Source organism: Miscanthus floridulus, chromosome 2 (assembly GCF_019320115.1).
Source record: "Miscanthus floridulus cultivar M001 chromosome 2, ASM1932011v1, whole genome shotgun sequence".
NCBI lineage: Eukaryota > Viridiplantae > Streptophyta > Magnoliopsida > Poales > Poaceae > Miscanthus > Miscanthus floridulus.
The window spans coordinates 103556356-103583593 of NC_089581.1; the positions used below are offsets into that span (position 1 = coordinate 103556356).

The following is a 27238-nucleotide window of genomic DNA, read 5'->3' on the forward strand; positions in this document are numbered from 1 at the left end:
CTAGAGGCATGGTGTGTGGGCACAAACTTTGAGTAAGCCTAGTCGAACCGCTAGGACACTATGCCCTAGTGGCTATGGCATTTTTGTCCACCAGCGCTATCAGAGTCTTTGTCTCCGCACTCCAAACCTTAACCCCCCACCTCCTCGAAAAGGATTTGGTGGGGCCTACCTATGGAATTTCCATCAAGGAGAGGTTGTTAGGTCACCCAAATCAATCGAACAGCTCGGGCCGCTGCCTAGAAATAGAAACAGAAAAATGAGAGGCCCATGCAGGTTACGCCAGTGGTATACCCGACCCCGCACGAACATATCTGGTAAAGCACTCTCAGAACCCGTCACTCGTGCCATCAAGGTAAACATTACCGACCCCTGTTTTTTCTTAACTATGATCATTCAAACATTCGTCCATTCAATCATCCTGTACATCCAAGCATTGCACATGCGATTACCGCATCACAACGCTTCGTGTCGCGTCTCAAAGTGGTAGTCGCCTCATTCGATATGAACGGCGATCGACCGAGGTTCGAAGGTTGGCCCGCGAAGGGATTGAGGCCACCTTGTGTCAAACAGAGCTAGGGGAGAAAAACGACATGGGCCCCAGTGGCCTTGCCCAACCCCGCTCGGAAGCAGACAGGGACATCTCGACCTTTCTTATTTGATTCTAACCTCAAGCCAAGCCCACAGAATCTCCATCAAGGATAGGCCAATGGGCCACCCGAGCCTATCAAATGGCTCGGGCATTTGCAGGGAGGCGGGTTAAGAAGTAGTGGAATGCTACATGAGGGCTCTACCGACCCCATCAGTGGATGATAGACCTGGATTCCACTCGAACTTGCCCGTTAGCGAGCTTGCCGAGCGCGACACTCGAGCCGTCGAGGCAAGTGTCGTTAGCTCAGCCCCTCTAGTTGTGGAAACCAAGGATGGGGTGATGTATGAATCACGGCCGACCCCTACCAAACCCTATGGGGCTCGGGAGCTCGAGCCGCCCGATCCTAGATCGAAAGACCAAGGGTCGAAGGCCGGCTCATGGAGGGCCTGAGGTCGCCTTGTGTCAAACAAAGAGCCAAGGGGGAAAACATAGATGAGCCTGAATGGCCTGTGCCCACCCCACTTAGAAGCAGACAAGGTTATCTCAACCTTTTCGTTCAATCCTAGCCTCTAGCCGAGCCCATAGAATCCCCATTAAGGGGGAATCTATTGGAAGGCGGGTTAAGGAGCAACGGAATGCCACACGAGGGCTTTGCCAACCCCGTCACAAGCGACAGAACCAGATTTCGTTTGAACATGCCCATTAGCGAGCTCACCAAGCACATCACTCGAGCCACCAAGGCAAGTAACGTTAACTCAACCCCTCCAGTTGTGGAAACTGTGGATGGGCCGATAGTCACAAAAACAAGCCGACCCTTGACCGAATCCCCACCACGCGTAGGGGTTCGAGGAAGGATGGACTTGCAAGGAGACCTAACACATGGTCATAGAATGATAGCTAAGATCCTAGGGGGAGGGTACGTGCGAATACAAGAGATGCATTCTCCTAAGTTTCATTATCCTCCCCTCGATTTTTAGTGACATCTGACCCTAGCAACAGCAAGAGGTCAAATCTCACTCGGGGGCTAATAAAGGTATAGGTACACCTTTTCTAAAACAGTTGCCGTGTCAGACCTCTTCCTCACACTAAGCCTAGCGACAAAGTTTGCGGAAACGAATAATCGATCATGTCTGGTTGGACTGCAAAAACACCTACACCTCGGTGGCTATGGTGTCTTTGCTCACCAGCGTGATCAAAGTTCTCCCCTTACACCTTAGGCCCTATAGACTTAACGAACGAAAGGGTCAAAATACATGAGCCTTCTCTTTTCACATACAAAAAGGGAAGGAAACAAATTCAATCAAACAAAACAAAATGACAAAATTGTTTTTATGATATATAAGGATCGACACTTGTTCATAGGTTATAATAAAGCACCTCAAGCATGGCAGAAGATCCACCCACCCCTGCTAGCTCTTGCGGTGCGGTAGTGGGGCCACCCCCTCTGCTGGCACCTCAAGCGTGGCAGTGGATCCACCCGCCCCTACTGATTCTAAGGACGGGCCGATGATCCGGCCCACCTGCTCCAGCATCACGGACTCGCCTCCCCCTGCATGAAATGGGAAGGATCCCTGCAAGGACGAGTGGATACCTATCAGTGTATCCTCGCTCTCCATGTCATCCCACTTGGTGTCGGCAACTACCTCATCGTCATCGTTGTCGTCATCACTATCCATGTCCTCCCTCGCTCCCGTGCCCGCAGCTTCTACTTTTTCTTCCTCCTCTTGTCCTCCTTCACCTTCCTCTGCCGCTCAGCCTTGGCACGGTTGGCCGCCATCACAGACAGGTCCTTTGGCAGTAGAGCTGGGTGATCCGTAAGGACAAGTTTCTTTGGCTGGTCCCCCTATCTCAATATCAGTACCAAGAGGTTAGGAGTTCAATTAAAAAGGAGGCACGAGGAAAGAAAACTTACGAAGACGATGTACCCCAGTTCTGGCTACATTTGGGGGGTGCCCCGGCACCAGATACACAAACTCGAGGACAACGCCGAGGTCGTCCCGCGGAGGCTCCATCACCTCCTTGATGCGCTGTGCTACCTCGGCAGGGGAGAGCGCTCCCTCGGCGAGTGTTGTCCTATCGAGTGACACCCCGGGTGCCATCATGTGTAGGGGAAGCGCGTGCCTCATCAGCAGCGCCACCCTCCTCATATGGTAGGCGCCAATGATGCCCGACCCCTTTAGGCCCCTCTCCTTTAAGATTCGGAGGGCGGTGAGGTGGTCCTAGATCCTCTTCTTGTCCTTCTCTGGGACTCCCCACTTCCTCCATGAGTCCGGGGCCTCTTCGATGAGGTGCTCGGTGAACTCTAGCAGGGGGCAGCTGCATCATTCTTGATGTAGAACCAATGCGAATGCCACCCCTTGTTGGAGGTCGATAGATACATTGTCGGGTATTCGCCGACCCAATTGTTGCGGAGTTGGATGCCGGCGCATCCCATCAACGTGCTTAGCTCCTACTTCTTCTCCCGTTTCTTTAGGAGGGTGATGGTGAAGAAGTACCGCCATAGGTTGAAGTGGGGACCGATCCCCAAGAATCCCTCACACATGGTGATGAACGCCACGATGTGCTGGATTTTATTGGCATTGAGGTGTTGCAGCTCTACCTTGTAGTAGTGCAGCAATCCCTAAAAAAACTTGTGTGCAGGGGTGGAGAATCCTCACTCATGGAAGTGAACAAAGGACACGACGTAGCCATCGGGTGACGACGGCGTGTCCTCATCGCTGGGTAGCCACCACTCCTCGGTGGCAGTCCACACGCAAAGAAGACCACGACGAACGAGGCCCTCTAGGAGCTGGAGGGTGATATCAGAGTGGCACCATGGATCCATTATAGGATTAGGGTGGGTGGATGCGAATTCAACAATGGCTGAGACACGGATGCGGGTGGCTTAGGTGATTGGCGGCAGAGATTGTAGATGCAAAGGCAAGGAGGCAAAGTATGAAACCCTAGGGGTGAACCCTTTGGTTTTATAGGGCGATGGATATGAGGAAGGCAATCGTTCGCCTAGATCTCCACGCCTGCCAGATCCGCCACCACGTCATGTCACGAGATATGTGCCCACAATCCCCATCCTTTCCCTCCGAAGACGCGCCAAACATTTCGCCTCCCTGGGTGGACCAGGACTCGTTACCGACAAAAGGGATATGGGTCAAAAAGCGTTTCTCCGGCCCGCGTAGGCCTAGGAGTTCAAGGGCTGGCCCATCTATGGTTTCGATGACCATCCTAAGGCACCCTTACGATAAAGGAAGGGCCCATGAGTGGCCAAAACTCAGGCGTACGAGCTTCATGGGAGTCTCGGCCCGTGATCGAGTCTCAGCCGGGCTGACCCTGGTCGGATCCCTGTGAACGGGATACTAGGATCCCAATTGAGCTATCTGGCTAATAAACCATCAAGTCGCACAGCCACACCCACGAAGGGTCCGACCTTGGCGAAGGAGAGCTCACCATCATCAGGGCACGCCATGGGCAACAATAGAGGGCTAGGGCTCTCAGAATCCTCTCTTTCGAAAAAACATCTGAAGGAATATTCTACTCCTCCGCAGGCTCAGGGGCTACACCCACCAGGTGAGCTCACGCGCACCCACTGGCAGGTCAAAAATCCCCCAGACGATTCTACTCGAATCGCCCAGGGGCTCGGGGGCTACTATCAGGGACCAATACTTGGGTGCCTGAAGAGGAGTTAATACCTATCAACATTGATTCGTCCTAGCATCAGGAGCATGACTGCACCTCTTGCTGGGCATCGCCTCATCCAGCCACTAAGGCCGCGGGCTCCACCTCGTCCGGCCCCTGAGGGTCGGCCCTACCTTGGTTGGCTCTTGAGGGCAGGCTCTACCTCATCCGACCCCCGAGGGCTGGCTCTGCCTTGCTCGATGTCTAAGGGTTGGCTCTGCCTCGCTTGACGTGTGAGAGCCGGCTCTGCCTCGCCCCACGTCTGAGACTGGCCCCGCCTCACCCAACGTCTGAGGGCTATTTTCGCCTTGCTCGACGTCTGAGGGCTAGCTCCGCCTCTCTCGACATCTGAGGGCCGGCTCCGCCTCGCCCGATGTCTGAGGGCTGGCTCCACGTCGGCCGACGTTCGAGGGCTGGCTTCGCCTCGCCCAACATCTACGGGCTATTTTCTGCCTCGCCCGATGTTTGAGGGCTGGCTCCACCTCGCTTGACGTCTGAGGGCCGGCTCCACCTCGCCCAACGTCTGAGGGCTGGCTCTGCCTCGCCGACGTCCGATGTCTGCGCGCTCCTCCTTCATAACTACGCGCGTAGATAAGGCAGGGCACTCAAGTCAACCGTAATACCAAGGACCATATCCTGCACGTCTGTAGGAAAGTACCATCAATATATGACAAGACAGGCACATTAAGCCCTTCCAGGCATGTCAGAGCCCGAATAGTGTTGTAGGCACTGACATTTGTCTTACAGTGTTGTGGGCACCGCCATTTGCCCTCGGGCGCGGATCCCGACGGAAGCATACGACAACCACTACGGTCTAAGAGGAAACTCGCATCATCTACAGTAATGGACGAACGATCACTACATCGTCTGCTCCCCATAGGGTCACGGATCAGCACCCTAGTCCGTCGTGCAGCCCGCCGGGGCAGGATGGGATATGACCACTTGCTGACAAAGCCAGAACATGCCATCATAAGCGGACAGACACTCAACGTGGCCCTATCAGGATCAGCGGATATGCACCTAGCATGGATCTATCCCTGGCACCATCTGCCGTGTCAGCGGGACTCGCTCAGAGAAAAAGCATCTTTGAAGGACCTCCTTGGCCTCTGGTTTTTCTTCTCTCTCCCATCTGTAATCCCTGCTTCCTCTTGGTCTATAAAAGGGAAGGTAGGGCACCTCACTAAGGGGAGGGATAGATTGAACACACCACGCATCGCATCACACATAGCTGAGCAGCGACCAAGCTCTCAGCACCCATTCGACCTTTCCTTCAGCGACTTGGGGTCTTTCCCTCTCTCGCCCGTTTATAACCCCAACTACGAACTTTTCAGTGCAAATAACATGAGCAGCAGCCATGAACTGGACGTAGGGATATTCTATCCGAACCAGTATAAACCTTGTATCTTTTTAGCACACCATCCAGGCCAGACACGCAATAACATAAATTTACTCGTTGGTGTTTACTCGAAATACCGACAGCATGCGTCTAATAAAAAAACATTTCTTATTCTACTTTTTCTATCTCCCCGTTCATCTCCACTATACTACCTAATATTAAAGCCTTCTACTAGACTACTACCTATTTGTCGTGTGTTGTTTCCCGAGTTGTCTGCTGCTGTCAAACCTCCATTTACCGGTCGACGATCAAGCTTCACTGCTAAATTCGGCGCGCCAAGCAAGCCGGTGCAGAGGTGACAGTAGGATCAGCTGAGAACACAATGCAAGACACATCCAACCAATCCTTAGCGAGTTGGTAAAAAATAGATGACTAAACCTATGATTTAGCCAACCACTAAAATAGTTATAGTAAAAAATAAAAAACCCTAACAGCCTTTCCAGTAAGGTGAGACGGACGGCTAGCAACATGTGCAAGCTATATCTAGCATGCGAGAATTTCGGGATAGATGACTTGCTATTTTAGAAAGCCAGATACAATAGCTGTTTGACTCTCTTTTTTCCCAAAATACTTAAATATAGGTTACACAATATGGATAGCTCTTCTGATGGAGTTGCTAGACTCCTCTCAAAAAAAAAGAAAAGAGGAAGCACCTTCCTTATTGCTGCTCTCCCCGCCGCGCGCCTAGCAAATCCTATTGCAAATTATAGCGCCCTCACCCATCTCCGGCCGTCTTGCGATATCGGACTTCGGTGACCGTGCTCACCAAAGCTCGAACTGTTGTGCTCCATCTGCAAAGAAACCAGTCGCTGTTGTCAATCTCCAACAATCGAACATCATAGTTTAATTGCTTCAATGGTGAAAACTTCTATCACCACCTGCACGTACCCAGCTATCTTTCTCTTATTCTGAGCTATCTCTAAGCTCTCTAAAAACAGCTATCATATGCTTTTTCGTAGCAAAGTATGGACAGATTTTCTATTTCTATATAATATATTGCCCTAGTAGACTATCACCGGACCACCCACGTAGCATATGTCGACAGGGGCGGCTATATACCTTTTTAGTTTCTTATAAGTAAGAGGAAACGTTATCTCAGCCGCTGCTAAAGCGAATACATTGACTCGTTAATTAATCTGCTATATACAAAGTGAGCACCAAGTTATTTTTCGTCCCTGGTTTCAAGCCTCTGACACACGTGGATAGACTCTCGTATACGTTCACCCACCCCAACCCAACCGAAGGTCCGTCTCGTCCCTCACACGTGCTAGGACCGTTACATGCATCCTGTCTTAGTCATATACCGTGGGTGGACCAAGTGCTAAAGTTACTTGAAGAAAACATATATAGAGGTTGCATGGTACTTCCTCCGTCCACGAACTAAAAGGATATGGCTGACTTATACAAGTCAAACTAGCTCAACTTCGATTAAGTTTATAATAAATAGCACTAAAATTTATTATGTCTGTAATGCAACTAGCTAAGTTCCTAAAAAAATATTTCATAACTAATTTAATGGTACTTATCTTGTATCATGCTTCCTCCGTCATAAAGTAAGTACGCATCTCACATTTGGAGGAGTAAATCAATCTTAGGTTTGACCTAATATTTATGATAACAAATAAGCATTATTAGATTAAACATGTTATATATCTTCATAGTAAACCTAGTTAGAGATAGAAATGTTAGTAGTACTATTTTCTATAGATCTAGCCTAGCTTAAAATTGGTTGACTCCTGTGAATGTGAAATGTAGACTTATTTTAGGATTAAAGGAGTAGGCATTAGTACTTTTTTATATAACTTTCATCATGCTGCAGATAGTTTGATTCCTCAAAAAATAAAAATCGCAATGTTCTGTGAAGGAGAGAGTATTAATGTTACACACCTCCTATATCTCGTTCACCCAAGATTCAAGCGACGCTCCGCGCCCCACACCCAACTACACCCGTGCTCAACTGGTGCCTGCATCCACGACCAGGGTTTCGACAAGACCTCGCCGGTGTCGGGTAAGTCCAATGCCCTCTCTCTGGCCTCCCCCCTCTTTCTTCTCTAAATCTGACGGGTATAGAAGGGGTTTTGAGGGAAGGTAGGCAGATCAGGCAGTGGAGATGGTGGCCGGGCGGCTTCGGGACCCTGGCGTCCGTGGAGGCGTCTGGGCCAGGTCAGGGCAGGGGCATCACGGCCGTTCTCGCTAGAGTTGGAGAATAAAGCGGTGGGGGAGGGCAGGGGAAAGAGCTAGGGAGGCGCCGCGGGAGCAGTAGGGTCTCGTCGGAGCTCCGCGACCACGGCCGTGGCGGCAAAGCTCTAGCGAGACCCTATCGCGCCATGGTGGGAGTGGTGGGCAGTGGCGGGGGCCAGGTTTGCAGTGGCGTGAGCAGGAGAAGCTATAGGAAGAAGAAGACACTTTCACCGTTGGATTCGAAATCGATGGTCACCTTTTGTCGCCCGAACACATCACTATTTTTAGGCGCTTGAAAAATAGCAATACCCTTAATGTTATGTTGTGGGTAGATAAGTGACAAGAACGTATCAGACTGACTCTACTATATCATGCCCGTCATTGCTGCTGCCACGTAGCGCCAAGCTAAAGTTTTCACATCGAATGTTTGGAGACTAACTAAGAGAACTAGATATGAGCTAATTATAAAACTAATGGCAGAAGCCCTAGGTTAATTTGTGAGATGAATCTATTAAGCCTAATTAATCTATCATTAGCAAATGTTTACTGGAGCACCATATTCTCGAATCATGGACTAATTAGACTTAATAGATTCGTCTCTATTTCTAACACCTTTTTAAAACTATTTCCAAATTTGATATTGTATTTTTTTTTCAAATCTAACACTTTTGGCCACGCCTATTGCCCTGGCGCGGCCAAACAATGCTACCGCGCCATGCATGGCGGCGCGACAGAGGCAATGACATGACAGGGCCCCGGGGCTTGGGCGGTGACGTGGCAGGCATTGTCGCGCCGCAGATCTTGGCGCGGTAGAGCCACGCCATCACGCACGGCGCGGCAGCGCCGAGTATATGTCGCGCTGCGAGCCTCCCTCCCTCTCTCCGCCTTACTTCAAACGGAGTTGGAGGACGCCCGCACCGCCCCCTCCCGCCTCTTCCAAGGGCTGCCGCCGCTTGGTGCTCCCTACCCGCCTCCGTCCCTCCCTTCACCCAAGTGTGTCCTCGGCCTCGGTCATGGTAATGATGCTCTTATTTGTCGTTTGAATGGTGGATTCAAAGACTATGAATGGTAGCTTGGATTTGGAGGAAAAGTATATTTGAGAACTATGGGCTAGGTTTTGGAGGAAAATATTAGTTCAATTTTGGCAATGTGAAGGTTAATTAGTTAGTTAGAAGTATGTTTACCATGTTTAGTGTAAGGTTTATTTTTGTTCCTATAAGTGTTGGTTATATTATTTTAGTTGTAGTGCAAATAGTTCTCCTTTATATTACCAAGTGATTTTTTGATTGATGTTAAATTACAACTGTTTTGTTAGATGCAAGACATGTATCGGGAGAAGTATTGGCGAAAATAGGGTCATCCTAGAGAATTATACCCCAATGTGTCTAGCAAAGATGGCCATGTCCCTCCTGACCTCCCTGTCCCTAACTATGACTATGGTCGTCCGGTCGACGTGTTTCAATCGAGACATCCAGACACAGCGGCTTGTTGCTTCTACACATACAGTCGTTTTAATGTAAGTAATTCTTTCCGTATGTTTTTTCTTCATTTGTGTTACTAGGTTACTAATATTTTGTTGGAATCTTGTTGTGTAGGCCTATGAGAGGTGATTTTTCTTTTAGTGGATCGACGGTCCAGACAACTTTGACCCAAGGTACCTCCTTTTCGACGATTAGTGGAGAGGGAGACATCCACATGAGCACTTTGAGCGGTGGGTTCCACCTCCCCCTAACCCTCCACCAATGACGAAGGAGGAGAAGCACTTAGCCACAGTTAGACAACTCGAGGAACCTCCTCTATGCGATTATGAAGATCGAGTTGTGATAAACATTGAGAATACATTAGAGTTTGTGTGTCTAAACAAGCATGAAGTAAGTGGACAGTGTATCTATTGAAATATTGAGCTATAGGTGTTCATGTACTAATGCCACCTCTTTTAGGTGTTTGGTTTTATGAAGTGTTATTTCAAGGAGTGGCTCTATGGTCCTAAGAATCAATGGCCAGAGCCACCAAAGGAAAAGGAAAAGAAAAAGAAGAAAGAAAGGGTAATTTTCAAAGCACCCCCTATCATGTGCGAATGTGGTGTTAAATCCAACTACGGCCTAGTCCCTTCAAAGCTTGGAATAGGCTATTATTGCAGCCATATGGTTGACTATGATGAGGTTGGTTATTGTTGTGGAAAACATGAAATCATAATTTTTTTCTTTTGCTAAGACTTATGATCTAATTTTCAGTTTCAACAGAGCACTAGGAAATGCAAGTGGGAATCTTATAATGGTAAAGCTAGGTTCTTGGATGAGTTGAAGGGGAGTCAAGTAATTGCATGGAAGAGAGGATATGGACCTAACTACGTTGACCTATTCGTTAAATAGCGAAAGAAGGATATGCATGAGTTTGCTAGACAGCCGATCGGTGTCAGGCTTGATAAATGGGGGTTGGAGAGATGGAGGGCGTTAGAGGAGGAGAGGGCAAGGAAGGCTGCAATGGAGGAGGAAAGAGTACAGATGTAGGTCTTGAAAGACCATGTTGCTGCATTGTGTGCAAGTGAGTCATTAGAAGCCTTGTTATTTTCATTTCTTGCTTTTAAATGTAATATAATCACTTTGCTAACTTGTTGCATTTTATACATGAAGGGATTGGATGCAGCGGGGAGCATGCTACAGAGGTGGCCCATGCAAGGTATGTGGAAAAGAAATTACATGAGCACAGAACATGAGCTGGTTGCAGCGTTCTATCTCCAATTGTGTTGGACAATGAGGGGACGAGGATGAGGACGACACTTCTAGGTTGAGCGATCTCATCGCTCTAGCAAAGGTGGGCTTACAGGTGGAGAAGGGTGAGGACAACACTGATAGACTGAGTGAGCTCATTGCTATAGCAGAGGTGGGCTTGTAGGCAGAGGAGGATGAGGACATGTTCTTCTCTAAAGCTATAGAGGCCGTAGATGTAGAGGCCGTAGATGAAGCGGAGGCCGCTTACTATAGGCGACAAGTAGATCAGGGCAATGCAGGTGAGCCTAGCTAGATGAATGAGATGGAGGAGAACGTGTTCTTGTCTTAGGCCACAGATGAAGTGGAGGCCGCTTACTACAGGTGATAGGCAGATAAGGGCAATGCAGGTGAGCCTAGCCACAACAACGAAGTTGTGGTAGAGGATTGGTACTCGGACGACGAGTTGCTTACTCAGTATGTTTTTGAATGTGTATTTGTGATTGCACTATGTGGAAGTTCCATGCTTTAGATTTGTTAGTTCCATGCCTTATTAATGAACAATGTTGTTATGTACTAGAACTTTCATTGTGTTGTCTTGTGTTACATTTGAACTATTGATGTATTCAAACTTTCAATGCGTAGCCAAAGTGCTTTTGAAGTGGTCAAGAAGAGTCTTTTATTTGAACTATTGATGTATTGTACACACGTATCGAACAGTGTTTCCGTGTACTCGGAGTACCCATGTTCGATCCTAAGCAAGTACCTTCATCCCATCCGTTTGCCACCCTCTAATCCATCCAACTATAACCCAAGTTTTTTAATAATAATGTATATGAGTACCTTAGATGTGGGTTGGAGAGGTTATATAAATTTTATTTCTATAACAGCACGAAACTTATCTAATCCAATATTGCTTGCAAGATGTGTGAGAAACTCAATTAGATCGTCACCATATAAGCCATTTCCTGCGCTTAGTCTGCCTAGCTTCTGCCGCACCACCACCAGAGGCACGGCAAGGCCTGGACACTATTTCAAGCAGAATAAAGCCAAGCAGCAGCCTGCACGACGCGTCAATACCACCACTAATGCAGGCTGAACGCACAAGATAACAAATTGCACAAATTGAACAAAGCCGATCAAGTGCACAAAGTTAACAGATTGCTACACAAGACTCCATTTGTTTGACATAAGTTCGACACGACTAGTTGCTACATAAGACTTGAAGTAAATTAAGTTCATGACAACATAGTTCAACACTACATGATTCATACAACACGAAGCAAATAAGTCGACCAAGTGCACAAGTTGGTACAAAGGTCTTGAACCACAAGTGCACAAGTTGATGGACGTCTTCCTAACATGATCCTTCATGATCTTCAGCATTTGAAGGCATTGTTGAATGTGTACCTACATTATCGTCACAACGGTTAGTAAGGAGGCAATACATCAAGTTTTGCAATTGAGGGAACTTGAAAAAAAACATAGACTATGCTTACCTAGACCCTATGTCCTAGGAGTGTAAGGGTCCCTCAGACGCCTCTGTCTCTTCAGATTTGTAGGCAATACATTAGGAGTGTACCCAACATTGGTGCGGTCGTGATGGCGTGGCTAACGACCATACTGTTGCGTATGGCTCATACCATGTAGTATAAGATAGGCAAGATTAGTTACAATCTTTATCATTGCCAGTTCATACAGGCTAGGTATTTAAAAAAGTAGGTTTGATAGTACCTGTTCGTCTCCTTGGGTACCAAGCGGGGCACCACCTAGCTGAGACATGCCAATCTCATCCTGCTACCATGGGTCCCACTAGTGGTGGTGTATGTGGAAGCCTAGGGCCTCATCGTCGTCCTCATTGTCCTCATCGTCCTCGTCTATAGGGCCCTTCCCAACACTATAGTGTGGTGGTGTACGCACAGCGGAAGTCACACCTGTCACCAGCTCAGAAGAGCCAGCTGGTGTCCTCAAAGAGGCCGAAGCCATGCCACCCGACTACGCCGGGTACTCGAGTTCCTCCCACCGAGTGTCCATGCAGCTCAACTTCTAACCTAGCTTCTTGCAGCTCTTCTTCACTTTCTACATGAACAAACATTAAAGATAATGCATTGAGACTAAAAGAACATTTTCATAATGGATAAGTTTATGTGTACCTCCATAAAGGCTTGTAGAACGCCTCGGCCCTGCCCTCTAGACTCGTGAAGTCGAAACGTTGTTTTGTTAGACAACCTTGACAATTGTGTGGCCTGGGTACAGAAATGCGGTTGGACTATTTTAGTACACTTACTAAATGCCAAATAGATAACAAATTATAGCATTCGAGTATCTTACCATGTATCTCTAAAGTGGGGCTCTCTGTGGTTGTGTCTCCTCCCTAGTGGCAATGTCATACACATCTTCAATGACATCTTCCTCTAAGTCCTCGTCAATCATGTCCTCAATGTAGGAGGGCTTGATATGTGTCCTCATAGACCTATGAAGCCACCACAGGTACTCGTCGAAGGTGCGCTGGTCGTGTGGGGGGTCCACATCGACCGCTCGCCGCTCCCTGGTCTCCCACAGCTGGATGAACTCATAGTGCTTCACGCGCCAATCCTTATCCTTGTACATTTCCTATGGTCAAACCTACAACAAAACAATAGTTACTTCTACCACACACACACCTCACAATTGTAACTTTGTGGTGTCCGATGATGCACCCGTGCATTTTTTGTTGGTGGAGTAAAGCGGTGGTGGGTAGCCTGTAATTCTTTCTAACTGCTTGCAAACCCTGATGGGCAAGTGGATCTCGACCACATGGAAGAAAATAACAGGGACGTTGCAACGATACTTGTTGGACTCTTCCCTAGTGACAGGACTCGGGTATTGCTAGAGCTCCAGAGCATCCCAAGGACACCAAGTGACCTGAACATTTCATAAGTGAGTTAGCTTGTGATATAGTGCACATCCAACAAGACACATGTATGATATGAAAGAGAGCGTAACCTGGTGCTATGTCAGGATGTCGAGATAGTCCGTGTACTCTCTATACTTGCGCCTAGCATTCCCTCTAACTAACTCTAATTCCTTCCAAATATACAGAGCAATAGGCAGTGTATCCTTCCCATTCCAATGTTGCATTGAACACGACAATGAATTAGCTAATCATAATTTCATGATATGTAATAGCTTCGAAGTAACTAGTGAACCAAAGTACTTATAGGCAAACCATTAAGAAGGGGCCACCCAATGGGCCATCTTTTCCAACACCAAACCTAGAGTAGGTAGGAGCAACCACCAAGGCTCGCAAACCCTAATGTGCGATGGTAGCCAATGCATAGCTATCGATACGTCCATGCCAGGACTGCGTTGCCCTAGTTGTATGTCACTATGTTCTCCCACAACTGGTGTAGTATCTCAAGGAAAATCTAGCTCATGGTGTTTCTCAACGCATCGGGAAATAGGAAAGTGCCAAGGAAGTGCCAGAGCCACACTCTAGCGAACCTATCGATCTTAGCCTCATTAGCTTGTGGGTGCAAGTTCTCGAAGTGCTATGTGATCCACAACAACAAAACACTAGAAGTTTTCATGAAATTCACCAAAGACAATGAGACACGATGGATTTAGGAAAGCAATGCAAGTATTAAATATGGTTCAATTGCTTACTTGTTTTTTTTGGCATCCGCGTCGTCTGGTGGAAGAAAGCTATAGAACTAAGCCACTAGCTCTCTCTAGTGATCATTGTCAGCTATACCTATCACTGGAAGTCCCCCCAACCAAAGGACAAAGATAGCCATCATGTCCTACATGGTGGTGGTGTCGACGGAATATCGTCGGCAGTCCACCGAGGGGCACCCCGCGATGGTAGATTGATCGGTAGAGGAGCGTGTAATCGAGAACAAGAAGGCAACAGAGACACATGAGTTATATAGGTTCAGGCCATCGGTACGACGTAATACCTTACTCCTGTGGTTTGTTGGTTTGCATTAGCTATCGTATGATTTGCCGTGAATTCGTAGGGGGTCCCTTCCTGCCTTATATAGTCTGGGGGCAAGGTTATAAGTCGGTTAGATCTGAGAGATAACTGGAAAGTAATAACAGATTACAAGAAACATGGGATCGTATATATCCTATCAGATCTCGTAACATCTTTAGGATATCCTCTCCGTGCCTTGCGGGGGTCGCCGAGCAGAATCGTGCCCCGCAAGGCTCCTTCTTGCGGGCTAGACCACCCCTAGAGGTATAGCCCATGTGACCTGTCATGGATATCCAGGGTCGTACCCCCCACAGCTAGTCCCCGAGCGCCTTGTACCCGTTGAGCAACGCCATCTTGAGACTTTCTGAGCAGGTGCGAACCAAGACCGAGCTGTCCAAATCGTGGTCCGACCACCATAAGGAGTAGCCGATCAGTCGTGAGCAACTACCGAGCAGTGTACAACATCGCCGAGCAGTGTGTTCTGAGCACGGCTTGTCATAAGGGTGTAAGGAGCTCAAGTCCAAAATTAAAAATTCCTGCATGGTAAAGTGAAGTGTGCCCACTTAGAATCCAAAAACAATGATAAAGATACCTAGTTTATCCTTTGGATGCTCAGAGGCTTTCAGAAAAACAAACACATTCACCGCAAGGTGAAGTGTGCCTACTTAGTCCCCGAGCCTGACAGTAGGTGACGTAGTCACGTGGTGCCAGGCTCAAAAATTAGTGAACCATCCAAGCAGGTAGCCAGTCCCCGAGCGTAGCCTCGAGACAAAAAACGAGCACATTCACCGCAAGGTGAAGTGTGCCCACTTAGTCCCCGAGCCTGATAGTAGGTGATGTAGTCACGTGGTGCCAGGCTCAAAAAGCAGTGAACTGTCCGAGCAGGTAGCCAGTCCTCGAGTTTCTGGCGTAGATATCGGATAAATCAAATTGCGGCGAGAAATTCGGAGTAATGGCCATTCAGTATCAGTTACTAAGCCTCATTAGAATGCGGAGAATTCGGAGAAAGTGGCGGTGATAAATCAGCGGCGTGGGCTACTGTGACGCGATAGCCCAAGTTGCGGCCCATCAAACCATTTTGGAGGAATCGATGTAGCGCTGATCGCAGGAACGGTTTCCTAAAAACCCTCAGAGTTAAGGCAGAGTGGGGGAACTGCTTTATAACCGCCCTGCCACTCACATCGCCTCCTACCTCCGTCAAACCACCCTACTTCCTGCCTTCGCAATCCCTGTGCTTCACCTTCCGCATCAATCGCGAGCATTCCCCTTAAACCCTAGGACCAAACCATAGGAGATGGCGCCGAAAAAAAGAGCCATAAAGCCGAAGAAAGTGGCCACTGGAGGTAGCCGCGACAAGGAGTGGGTGTCGTCGAGGACGTCGGCGGCTGATCTCGATAAGATGGTGGCGGCGGGCGTTATCCCCGACCGTCTTACTGCTGGATGGCGGCTAGCTAGCGGTGAGCCCTTCCCGACACCACATACTGACGAGGCTGTAGTATTTGAGGATTATTTCTGGCGAGGGTTAGGGTTTCCTGTCCACCCTTTTCTGAGGGATCTTATGGAGTTTTGAGCGATTAGCCTCTGTAATCTGCACCCGAACACCATTCTGCATGTTTCTATCTTCATCCATTTCTGCGAGGCATTTCTCGGTGTTCTGCCGCACTTCAACCTCTTCAGGCACTTGTTCTGTCTGAAGAAGAAGGGGGGCAGCGGTTCAAAGGTGGTCGGCGGCGTGTACCTGTAGCTCAGGGATGGGATGGCCAGCGAGTATATCAACATTCCACTAAATACCTCCCTGAAAGGTTGGAACTCTAGATGGTTCTATATCAAACAGAGTCACCCGTTGATTCGATGTGACGTCCACTACATCCCGGTTAACCATAGTAACTAGTTGGAGAGACCCAACAACGCTGAAATGGAGTAGGTAATGGAACTTCTGGAATTGAGTAAAGGCTTGGAGCTTAGGGGTGAACTGGTTGCAGCTAGTTTCATAGTTCGGCGCATTCAACCCTGCAAAGAGAGGGCCCACCCGGCGTTCGACTTTAAAGGTGACAACGACGGTGCCTGTGAAAGCACGGACCGCCTGTCGAAGAAAGAAGTGATGGACCGTGCCATGGATCTATTTTCTTCGAATGTCTTGTTTAGCTGGCCTAAAGGGACGAAGGCTTTCAACTGCACCAACCCGCCTCCTCAGGTAACCATTTCGCTTCGCGTGTATCAAGCAATAATTGCCGAGCATAGGACTGACTCACTTATGAAAAGATTCATTCGCAGGATAGGGCAATATACTTTTCAAACGTGCCGAGAGCCAATTGGCCACAAGGAGTAGATCCTCGGCGGCCACTGTAGCATGAAGAAGGTGAGCCGAGCTCCTCGTCGGATAGTCCATCCCCAGTGTTAGAGAAGGTCCACGGGAAGAGACCGGTAGTAGACGAGTTGGCCCAAAAAAGGAGAAAAACCACCAGCTCTCATGCACACAAACCAGGAGGCATCTCGCTTGGAGAAGACCGAGCAGTTCGACCGCGATGAACTACTATGATGGAGTGGTCGGATGATAACGAAGACCAGTCAGCACTTCCACCGAGCACGACGGAGGTGCCGGCGGATAGTGTCGCTCCCAGGCATCGAGCAGGGGAAAGTTATGGTCGGGCAACGGCGGACGCCCCAGCGATGCAAACTACCGAAGCCCCCAAACAACGCACGGAAGGTGGGGCCACCGAGCACCAAGAGGAGCAGCAGCCTGCTGCGGATGCGCAGGAGTCCTCCCACAAGGTCGACCAAGCGGTCGCGCCTGGGGGGTCGGGCAGGCATCGCTGATTCAGGAAAATCAATCGAAAGACCAAACTGTGAGTATATGTGCCTTGGAGTAATTATATTGTTCTTTGATTTCACCTTTTTACTGAGAAGCCGATATGACACAGTGCGACGCCAAGGCCTGTGACCTCAGAAGAAAGGATGACGACTACCCCCGTCCAGGAGTCCCCGAGTGTTCGGCGAATAGAGGACGAGCCAGCCGCCGTTCCCAGCTAACTTGGCGATGGTGAATCGTTGGCGCATACGATGGGAGCATCGGCGACCACAACCGTGGCTATGACCGAAAAGGTCATTACCGTGGAAACAGAAACTACGACTACTGTTGATGCGCCGGAGGTAACAGACACCACCCCGTCAACTGCTAAGGAGCAAACGTCGTCACCCGCAGTGGTGCCAGGGGTGGTCGGAGCGGCGGTCCGACCACAGAGCCCCCTGAAGGTGCCCCAAGCGACGATGGAGGAGGACAAGGTCATGGAGATCGAGCGCGCCGTGCCTGAGCCTCAGTCCGTCTGGATTCTCCGAAAACGCGGGGAAGAGGTGGTAGTCGTCGAGGAAGAAAACACCACCAGAGAGATAAAGAGGCTGAAATCCGCCGTCGCCGGAGTTATGACTCAAATCGAGGTGAGTGCCACGCCAATAACACCGATAAATGTTGTCGGAAGATCGAGGTTTATCTTTTGCACTGTTAATCCGTAGGGGATAGCTCGAGCAGCTGAACAACGGCACCAACTGATAAAGCGGATGGAGCCCCTCACCGAGGAAAATAAGATACTCCGGGAGGCTTTAAGTCTTTCAAAAAAAGTATTCAGAGGGCCCATCGGGAGCGGGACCTTGCGGAGTCGAATGCTCGGGACCTTGAACATCAAAACGGGGTTCTATCCGAGCGACTAACAGCGTCGTCCGAGCAGCTGAAGAAGACATCCGAGGAGCTGGCAATTGCGTCCGAGGAACTTAAGAAGATGTCCGAGCAGTTGAGCAAGAAAAACGTAGAACTCAATAGTAAAACTGAACAGCTCGACCGGAAGTGCCAGCAGTTGGAGGATGCATCCAAGCTGAAATCGGGTATTCTTTTTCACATAATGTGCTTTGTAGTAAGTAGCCGTATTATTTTTTTTGTGTCTTATCTTTTGTGCTTGCAGAGCAAGATGCAGAACTAAACCGGCTTTGCCAGACCATCGAACAAATCCGTCAAGAGAAAACGAAGGAGTCGGATCGAGCCGATAAACTGGCCGAAGAATTGAGAGGTAGGTTTCCCCTGATCGGAAGTGACGCCATAACTCTTTTTTGCCGTGACGAACCATTGTAATTCTTGCAGATTATCGACATAAAACCAAGGCACAGTTCGATGTGCTGGTGCAAGAAGCCAAAGTCCAGAAGGACAACTTCAACACTATAACTGCCGCAATAAAACCCGTGCTGGACTACGTCGACGTTGAACCGACGCCCCATCCTGATGGTAGGCAGCAAGGGCCAGACACCATCGTTCAGAGATGCAAAGCAGCGTGGGAAAACTTCAAAAACTTCAATCGGGACGTCGTTTTGACCGCCGCTACTCATGCCCTTTCGGTGGTTCGGTCCCATTATCCGTCCATCGACATCTAGTTGATAGGTAGTGGGTTCGCCGATGGGCTGAGCGACGCGCAGACCCAACAGCTGGAGGATGACATTGAGGATGTGGCAAAAGTGCTTGTCGGCGATATAGATCTGTTTGGCGAAACCGAAACTGCTGGCGAAGCTTAAAGAACTGCTCGGATATTACCGCCTGTAATACATGATTTATCTTGCTAAGAAGAATCTGTGTATTAACAACCTAATGCGCTTTTTCCTAATATTTGTTGTGTTCGATCTTTTAGTTTGCACTGAACTAGATGCCTTAGTTAGGTTGCGATTTGTAACGCATAACGCGGAGCCCGTGCGTATGTTGGAGAAATAGGCGTTATCATAAGACCACGTCCTGCCGGCCAACATGTCGAGCACCGAGCTCATGGTATGTTTGGTGGGGTGTTAGAGCCTTGTTGCCCTCCAGAGTTACTATTGCGAAAAAACGTTCTGCCCAGCAGCCAACGTGAATAACGTGGCGAGAGAAATGGCTAAAGCGGCGTCCGAGCGGTTAGTTCATAACTGAAATCCAGGCCTTGACTGGCCCATAGTCCATAACATTGAGCGCGGAGGCGCTGACACACGTAGGATGAACGGGCATGGCCACGGAACCGCAGCCGACCAACCGTAACGCAGAGGGCGGAGCCCCTGAGCACGTGTAGGCTGTAGTCAGGGACTGGGTCGTTTCCATAGAAAACAGAAGGAAAATAGGTGTGCTGTTTGACGAACGGTGGGCTATGTTGCGAAAATTGAAAGTGCAACATTGTCGTTGTTTTTGTAGGAAGACCTACGCATCCCGGAGGAAGCATAGTAGGCGATTTTTGGAAAAATCGTGTTCGGTGATTTGGAGGAATCGTGCTCAGCGATTTTAGAGAAATCGTGCTCAGCGATTTTGGAGAACTCGTGCTCGGTGATTTTGGAGAAGTCGTGCTCGGTGATTTTGGAGAAATCGTGCTCGGCGATTTTGGAGAAATCGTGCTCAGCGATTTTGGAGAAATCGTGCTCGGCGATTTTGGACGTATTAGTCGAGCGTATTGGAGGCCATCGCGGTGTGGCTTACATCTCGCTAATGGTAGTTGGAGCTTATGATGGAGGAAAAAATGTAGAGAAATTATGGAGACCATAACTTTATTAATATTAAAGTAAAGAATACATATCTATATTATTTCAGGGGTAGAAACATATAAGGTGCTCTATGTGCCAAGAGTTGGGAACGTCGAGTCCATCTAAATTGCATAGTCGATAAGACCCTGGTCGAGTAACACCTTTTATGATGTAAGGGCCCTCCCATGGTGAAGACATCTTGTGAAGCCCTTCGGTTTTTTGTTTCCGACGTAAGACGAGGTCGCCGATCATGAACGAACGACCTTTGACGTTACGGTTGTAATACCTCCGCAGACCTTCGAGATACTTGGTTGTGTGAACGCAAGTAATCAGGCGTTCTTCCTTGGCCCGATCAATGTCTTCTGTCCGAACAGCTGCTGCCTGGTCTTCGTCATAGTTTTCTACTCTAGGTGCTCGGAATGCAATATCTGCTGGAAGTATGTCCTCTGAGCCGTAGACCATAAAATATGGAGATACGCCGGTACTACGACTAGCTTGAGTGCACAGTCCCTAGACCATGGCTAGTAGTTCTTTGAGCCATCTGCCCGGGTGCTTCTCCTCTTTCTGATAGAGCCTTTTCTTGAGGGCGTCGAGGATCATACCGTTAGCTCGCTCGACCTGACCGTTAGCTCTATGATGAGCAACGGAAACGTATTTAACCAAGATGCATCTGTCCTCGCAGAAGTCCCAAAAATGATGGCCGGTAAAAGTTGTCCCGAGGTCGGTGATGATGCTATTCGGGAGACTGAATCTGTGTATGATGTCCTCAAAGAGCTCGACTGCTTTTTTAGCAGTAGCTACGACGAGTGGTTTGTATTCGATCCACTTGGAGAACTTATCGATGGCGACGTACACATACCGGAAACCTCCTGGCGCAGGTTTGAAAGGCCCGATCATATCCAGTCCCCAGCATGCGAATGGCCAGGAAGCTAGAATGGTTTGTAATTCTTGTGCCGGCACGTGTATTTGCTTGGCAAAAAATTGACATCCCTCACATCGTCGGACGAGATCTTCTGCATCGTTAATGGCCATGGGCCAGTAGAAGCCTGCTCGGAAAGCTTTGCCGACCAGTGTCCTCGAAGCCGCATGATTGCCACAGGAGCCAGAGTGAATTTCAGATAATAGCTTCACACCGTCGTCTTGGATGATGCATTTCTACAGTATCCCCTCCTTGGCACTCTTCCTCATCAGGCTACCATCCACCAACACATAGTGCTTACTTCGGCGAATTAGTCGTTCGGTTTCGATTTTGTCGGCGGTTACTTCACCGTTGGAGAGGTACTTGATGAATTGTTCCCTCCAATCAGCGATCTGTGAAGGTATCGTGAGCACCAACTGCTCGGCAGGGGGTACTTGTACAACTTCCTTGTCTTCCTTAATGGATGGTGTCAAGAGGTCCTGAATGAAGATCCCCGCCGGAGCCATGGTACAAGAAGATCCTATCTTCGATAGTTGGTCGGCTATTTGGTTTTGATCTCGTACCACGTGGTGGTACTTGATGCCGTAGAATTTTCCTTCCAGCTTCCTGATTTCTGCGCAGTAAGTGTCCATCTTCTCACTGGAACAGGACCAATCTTTATTGAGTTGATTGATAACCAGCGCAGAATCCCCATATACCATAAGGCATTTGACACCGAGCTCAACGGCTATACGGAGGCGGTGGAGACATGCTTCGTACTCCGCGGCATTGTTAGAGACCGGGAAGTGTATGCGAAGAACGTATCGGAGTTTATCCTTTGTCGGTGTGATGAACAGAATGCCTGCACTGGCTCCATTAATATTAAGGGCACCATCGAAGTACATCACCCAGTGCTCGGGGCAAGTGGCGACAACGGGTTCTTGGATTTCGGTCCACTCAGCGATGAAATCAGCGAGCGCCTACGACTTTACGGTCGGCCTGCTTCTGAAGTCAATGGAGTAGGTGCCGAGCTCAACAGCCCACTTGATGATACGACCATTGGCCTCTTTATTTCGGAGAATGTCTCCTAGGGGGAACTCGGTGACCACGGCGATCTTGTAGTATTCGAAGTAATGTCGAAGCTTGCGTGAGGTGATTAAGATTGCATATAACAGCTTTTGCACCTGAGGATAGCGAGTTTTGGGCTCATTAAGTACCTCACTGATGAAATAGACCAGATGTTGTACCTTGTAGGCGTGTCCAGTTTCCTCGCATTCGACGACAATAGCCGTACTGACAACTCGAGAAGTGGCGGCGATGTAAACCAGTAGAGTTTCATCTGTTTGTGGCGCTGTCATGATTGGAGGTTTTGTTAAAAACAATTTGAGCTACTTGAAAGCTGTGTCTGCCTCCTTCGACCAAGAAAAAAGCTCGGAGGCCTTGAGAAGCTTGAAGAAAGGCAGCCCTTTTTCACCGAGGCACGAGATAAATCGGCTTAACGCAGCCATGCAGCCTGTGAGCTTCTGTATATCCTTGACACACGTCGGTCATTTCATGTTGGTGATGGCGGAGACTTTGTTGGGGTTTGGTTCGATGCCCCAAGCGCTGACGATGTAGCCGAGCAGGATACCGGATGGAACTCCAAAGATGCACTTTGAAGGGTTCAGCTTCCATCGGTATTTGCTTAGGTTGGAGAAAGTTTCTTCTAGATCGGAGATAAGATTGTCGGCGGTTCTAGTCTTGACGACCATGTCGTCGATGTAGGCTTCGATGTTGCGGCCGATCTGTTGGTCGAGGCATGTCTAGATAGCCCTTTGGTAGGTCGCGCCGGCGTTCTTTAGTCCAAAGGACATAGTGGTGTAACAATATGCACCGAAAGGCATAATGAACGATGTTTTAACCTGGTCTTCCTCCTTGAGGGAGATCTAATGGTAGCCTGAGTAATAGTCGAGAAAGGAGAGCAACTCGCAGCTGGCGGTGGAGTCGACAACCTTGTCTATCCAAGGCAAGCCGAAGGGGTCTTTAGGGCAGTGTTTGTTAAGATCAGTATAATCAACACACATTCTCCATTCTTTATTCTTTTTCTTAACAAGAACAGGATTAGCTAGCCAATCTAGATGATACACTTCTTTTATAAATCTGGCTGCTAAAAGCTATTTTATTTCTACCCTAATTGCCTCCTTTTTGTCCGGCGCGAATCATCGAAGTTTCTGCTTGATCGGCTTAGCGGTCGGCGAGATGTTCAAGGAGTGCTCGATCTTCTCCCGTGGTACCCCTGGCATGTCTGCAGGTTTCCAAGCAAACACATCGGCGTTGGCACGTAGGAAGGAGATGAGCGTGCTTTCCTATTTGGGGTCAAGGTGAGCCCCAATTTTCACCATCTTGGAAGGGTCGTTGAGGCCGAGGCCGATCTCCTTGACTTCCTTGGACTTGGCGGAGGCCCAGGGAGGCTCTAGGATCTCCATGTCATTTGCAGATGCGTTCTTGGCTTTGGCGACCACGCTGGCCATCTGGATGGAGAGGTTGATGGCTTCAGCGAGGGCAAGACTTTCCATCTCGCAGGCGTAGGCGATAGAGAGGTTGGCCTGTAGAGACAGGACTCCAGCAGGCGAAGGCATCTTCAACACTAGATACGCATAGTGTGGAATGGTCATGAACTTGGTCAGAGCCGGGCGCCCTAGTATGGCGTGGTAGGCGGTGTCGAAGTCGGCGACATAAAAGTTGATATGCTCCACTCTGTAGTTGGTTGCCGTGCCGAACTGTACTAGTAGGGTAATTTCCCCTAGTGGTCTGGATGCCCTACCGAGCACCACACCCCAAAAGGAGGAGTCTGAAGGCATGAGGTCTGTTGTCCTGAGTCCGAGCTCCCTTAGGGCCCCGACAAAGAGTAGATTCAAAGCGCTCCCACCGTCGACGAGGACTTTCCTGAAGAGCACCTTCTGAACAGTCATGTCAAGGACGAGGGGAAAACGCCCTGTGTAGGGTATGTCTGCCCACTGGTCGGCCCTATTGAAGGTGATGGAGATTTTGGACCACGGGCGATAACTGGGGTTAGCGGTAGTTTCTTCTAAAGCTATGGTGAGCACTCATCGGGCGGTGAGCTTCCGTTCCCTTCTACTTTCATTGGAGGCGAGACCCCCGAAGATGGTGGCGACCACTTTGTCGTGGTCCTAGAAGGCGTTATTATTATCCCCTGGTGGTCGGCGTCCTCCATTCCCACCATTATCATCATTGTACTTTTTCTCCTGGAATTCCTTAGCCAAACCAAGGCAATCTTTCATCTTGTGTTTGGCGTTCTTGTGTAGGGGGGCACGGACCGTCTAGATTCTTTTTGTACTGCTCGTTGTAGTTACACTTTGCGCGCGGCTCATTGACGTTGGTGACAAAGTGATCTGGTCGGCGGCGGCGATTCTGACCGGGTTTGAATCCATCTGGCCGATCACGTCCGCTGTCCCGGTGGAAACTACGGTCGTCGTAGCGGCGATCGTTGTACTATCGGTTATTGTTGCGGTCATCGTGGCGGTGAACGTTGTGCTGTCGATCGTCATTGCGGTCGTCATGGCGGCGAGACGGGCAATTAGTGCCCGTGTCTTTGTTAAAACGCACCTCCACTTCCTCGGCGTCGGCGTACTGATTGGCTGTTGTGATCATCTCGCCGATGCCGGTGGGTGGCTTTCTATTGAACTTAGAACGGAGTTCTCGGTGATGAAGTTCTTGGATGAAGGCGGTGATGACTTCGGCCTCCGTGATGTTGGGAATAGAATTCCTCATCTCGGAGAAACGTCTGATGTAGCTGCGGAGTAGTTTGGATGGCTTTTGGTTGATGCGGTTGAGGTCGTGCTTGGTGCCCGGTCGCCTGCATGTGGCCATGTAGTTGTCAGTGAAGACTCTCTTCAGATCTTCCCAAGAGCCGATGGAGTCTGGGGCGAGGCTTGTGAACCAGCTCATGGTGGCTAGCGTGAGCATGACAAGGAGATAGTTTTCCATGACGTTGGTGTCTCCCCTGGTGGCTCGGACGGCGGCGGCGTAAGCCTGCAGCCACTAAGTTGGGTTCATCCTTCCTTCATAGGGCACGACTTTAGTGATTTTGAAACCACGAGGCCACTGGAGCGTTCGGAGTGCCCTGGTGAATGCAGGGGGCCCTTCCGGGCTGTCAGGACCAACATCGGCAGTATTGCCGACGACGATGGGCTCTAGAGCTGCGTCTGGGTTGCCGTATTCCTACTCGTACTCCTAGCGACGTCGTACTTCATCTTCATGGCGCCCAAAACATCGTTGGTCGATACGCCGTCGTGCGTCCCAAAGATTGCTGAGGTGCACTCGGGCATTCTGTTCGACCTCTTGGTCGTGCTGACGATGATGCTCGGCGCGGTGGCCTCCAACTCCCCCCTAGGGAGGTGGTGACTAGTCAGCGAAGCGGCTTTGACTAGGGCGGCGATTGGATCTAGGATCAACTGATCGGTGGATCGCGCTTGTGGAGCACGAAGGTCTCTGAACTTCTTGGATCTCGTTAACTTGACAGTGTGCCGCTTTAAGCATGGCGGCGACCTTGGTGAGCTCGGGCGTCTGCGGGAGGTGAGCGAGTTCATTGGCAGCCATGGCCAAATTAGTGCTCGGAGTCTTGAAAACGTCGTGGCCGTCAACGCAGAGGAATTCTTTGTTGAGGTTGTGATGAAGGGGCCTTCCTTGTGAATCGATCTGGTTATCACGAGCGGCCTCGGCCATCACGATGGCGCGTTCATTATCACGCCGTTGCGCACGGTTGGTGTTCCTATTTTCACGGGCAGCGCGTTCCTCGTCTATTTTGCCGTTCCGGGGGGGCTGTCGATACTAACGTTGAAAATCACGCCACCCTAGAAAAGCAGGAGAGGAGGTTGCTTGGTGAAGGTCTCGGCGAGGGGCTTGGTGGATCCTTGAGATTCGGAGTCTGGATTTTCCTCGAGGATAGTTTGGAGGGATGCTCTGAGATCCTGGCCGACGTGTAGCATGTTGACGGTTGGTGGAAATTGGTCGGCAAGCTGGTCGGCGAATTTGCCCCTCTGGGCGTCCTGATATGTAGTTGCGGTGTTAGCGAGCCCGAAAGGCAGGGCGGCGGGCCTTGGAGTTTGCTGAGCATTGATCATTGACAGATCGGGATCGGAGGGTGCTCGGTGCTAAACAAGGGTGTCCAGAGCCGACTCTGCAATGGAGAGGCAATCAGCGAGTTTCAGGCCGACCTGATCGATAGATTCAATCAAATCGTCGTTGTTGACATGCCTCCTCTGGTAGCAGGGAAGCGAGCGGTGGGTGGCTGATGGAGCCAACCTCAGAAGTGGTTCCGAGATTGGATCTGCAGTTGCGAATGCGAGGGTGGTCGGTGCAGAGCCGATCTGCACTGGCTCGAGAAGCTCTCCAACTCCGTCGGCGTTGATGACCCACGTGATGGATCCAACCATGAAGATCTAGCCCGGGCTACGGGAGGGACGAAGAGCCTGTAGAAAAAACCATCTTGTTCGGCAAGGAAACAGCACGCACACCCCTACCTGGTGCGCCAACTGTCGACGGAATATCGCCGGCAGTCCACCAAGGGGCACCCCATGATGGTAGATTGATCGGTAGAGGAGCGTGTAATCGAGAACAAGAAGGTAATAGAGACACACGAGTTATACAGGTTCAGGTCGTCGGTACGATGTAATACCTTACTCCTATGGTCTGTTGGTTTGCATTAGCTATCGTATGATTTGCCGTGAATTCGTAGGGGGTCCCTACCCGCCTTATATAGTCTGGGGGGCAAGGTTACAAGTCGGTTAGATCTGAGAGATAACCGGAAAGTAATAACAGATTACAAGAAATATGGGATCATATATATCCTATCAGATCTCGTAACATCTTTAGGATATCCTCTCCGTGCCTTGCGGGGGTCGCCGAGCAGAATCGTGCCCCGCAAGGCTCCTTCTTACGGGCTGGACCGCCCCTAGAGGTATAGCCCATGTGACCTGCCGTGGGTATCCGGGGTCGTACCCCCCACAGATGGTCATCTCGCCGTAAGCTAGGTGGAACGTGTGGGTCTTAGGCCTCCACCTGTGAGGTTGCATTACAAAAATAGAACGACAATCAGCTACCTCAATTTCACTATAAGAATGTTTACATAGAATGAAGGGACTCGCACCTGTCTATAGCTATAGTGAGAAGTGTGGGGTCAAGGGCCGAAAGACTGTAGCTAACAACACGGACAAGCTCGATGAAGCTGGCACGCCATATGTGCGGCGCGTAATGCTCGTCCCACTGGTGCGCCCTGTTGTGCGTGTGTGGCCTCAAAGGAGGCAAGGCCACCTCTATGTTGGTG

At 49.6% G+C, this 27238-nt stretch overlaps 1 protein-coding gene and 1 pseudogene across 1 annotated transcript; both read left to right on the plus strand.

Annotated features, from left to right (window-relative positions):
• Positions 1 to 9150: 9150 nt before the first annotated feature.
• On the plus strand, positions 9151 to 10730 carry LOC136536832 (uncharacterized; annotated as a pseudogene).
• A 6828-nt stretch (positions 10731 to 17558) lies between these two features.
• LOC136536833 (uncharacterized) lies at positions 17559 to 25605 on the plus strand. The gene is made up of 5 exons (XM_066528992.1): positions 17559 to 17933; positions 18122 to 18374; positions 18452 to 18556; positions 18628 to 18768; positions 25436 to 25605. Exons 1-5 carry the CDS (start codon positions 17559 to 17561, stop codon positions 25603 to 25605), a joined length of 1044 nt encoding a protein of 347 aa, XP_066385089.1.
• Positions 25606 to 27238: the final 1633 nt, after the last annotated feature.

Coding starts and splice junctions, on each gene's coding strand:
- LOC136536833 (XM_066528992.1), top strand. CDS start 17,559: ATGGGAGCATCGGCGACCACAACCGTGGCTATGACCGAAAAGGTCATT. Junction 17,934..18,121: donor GAGTTATGACTCAAATCGAG/GTGAGTGCCACG, acceptor AAAAGTATTCAG/AGGGCCCATCGGGAGCGGGA. Junction 18,375..18,451: donor TGCATCCAAGCTGAAATCGG/GTATTCTTTTTC, acceptor TTGTGCTTGCAG/AGCAAGATGCAGAACTAAAC.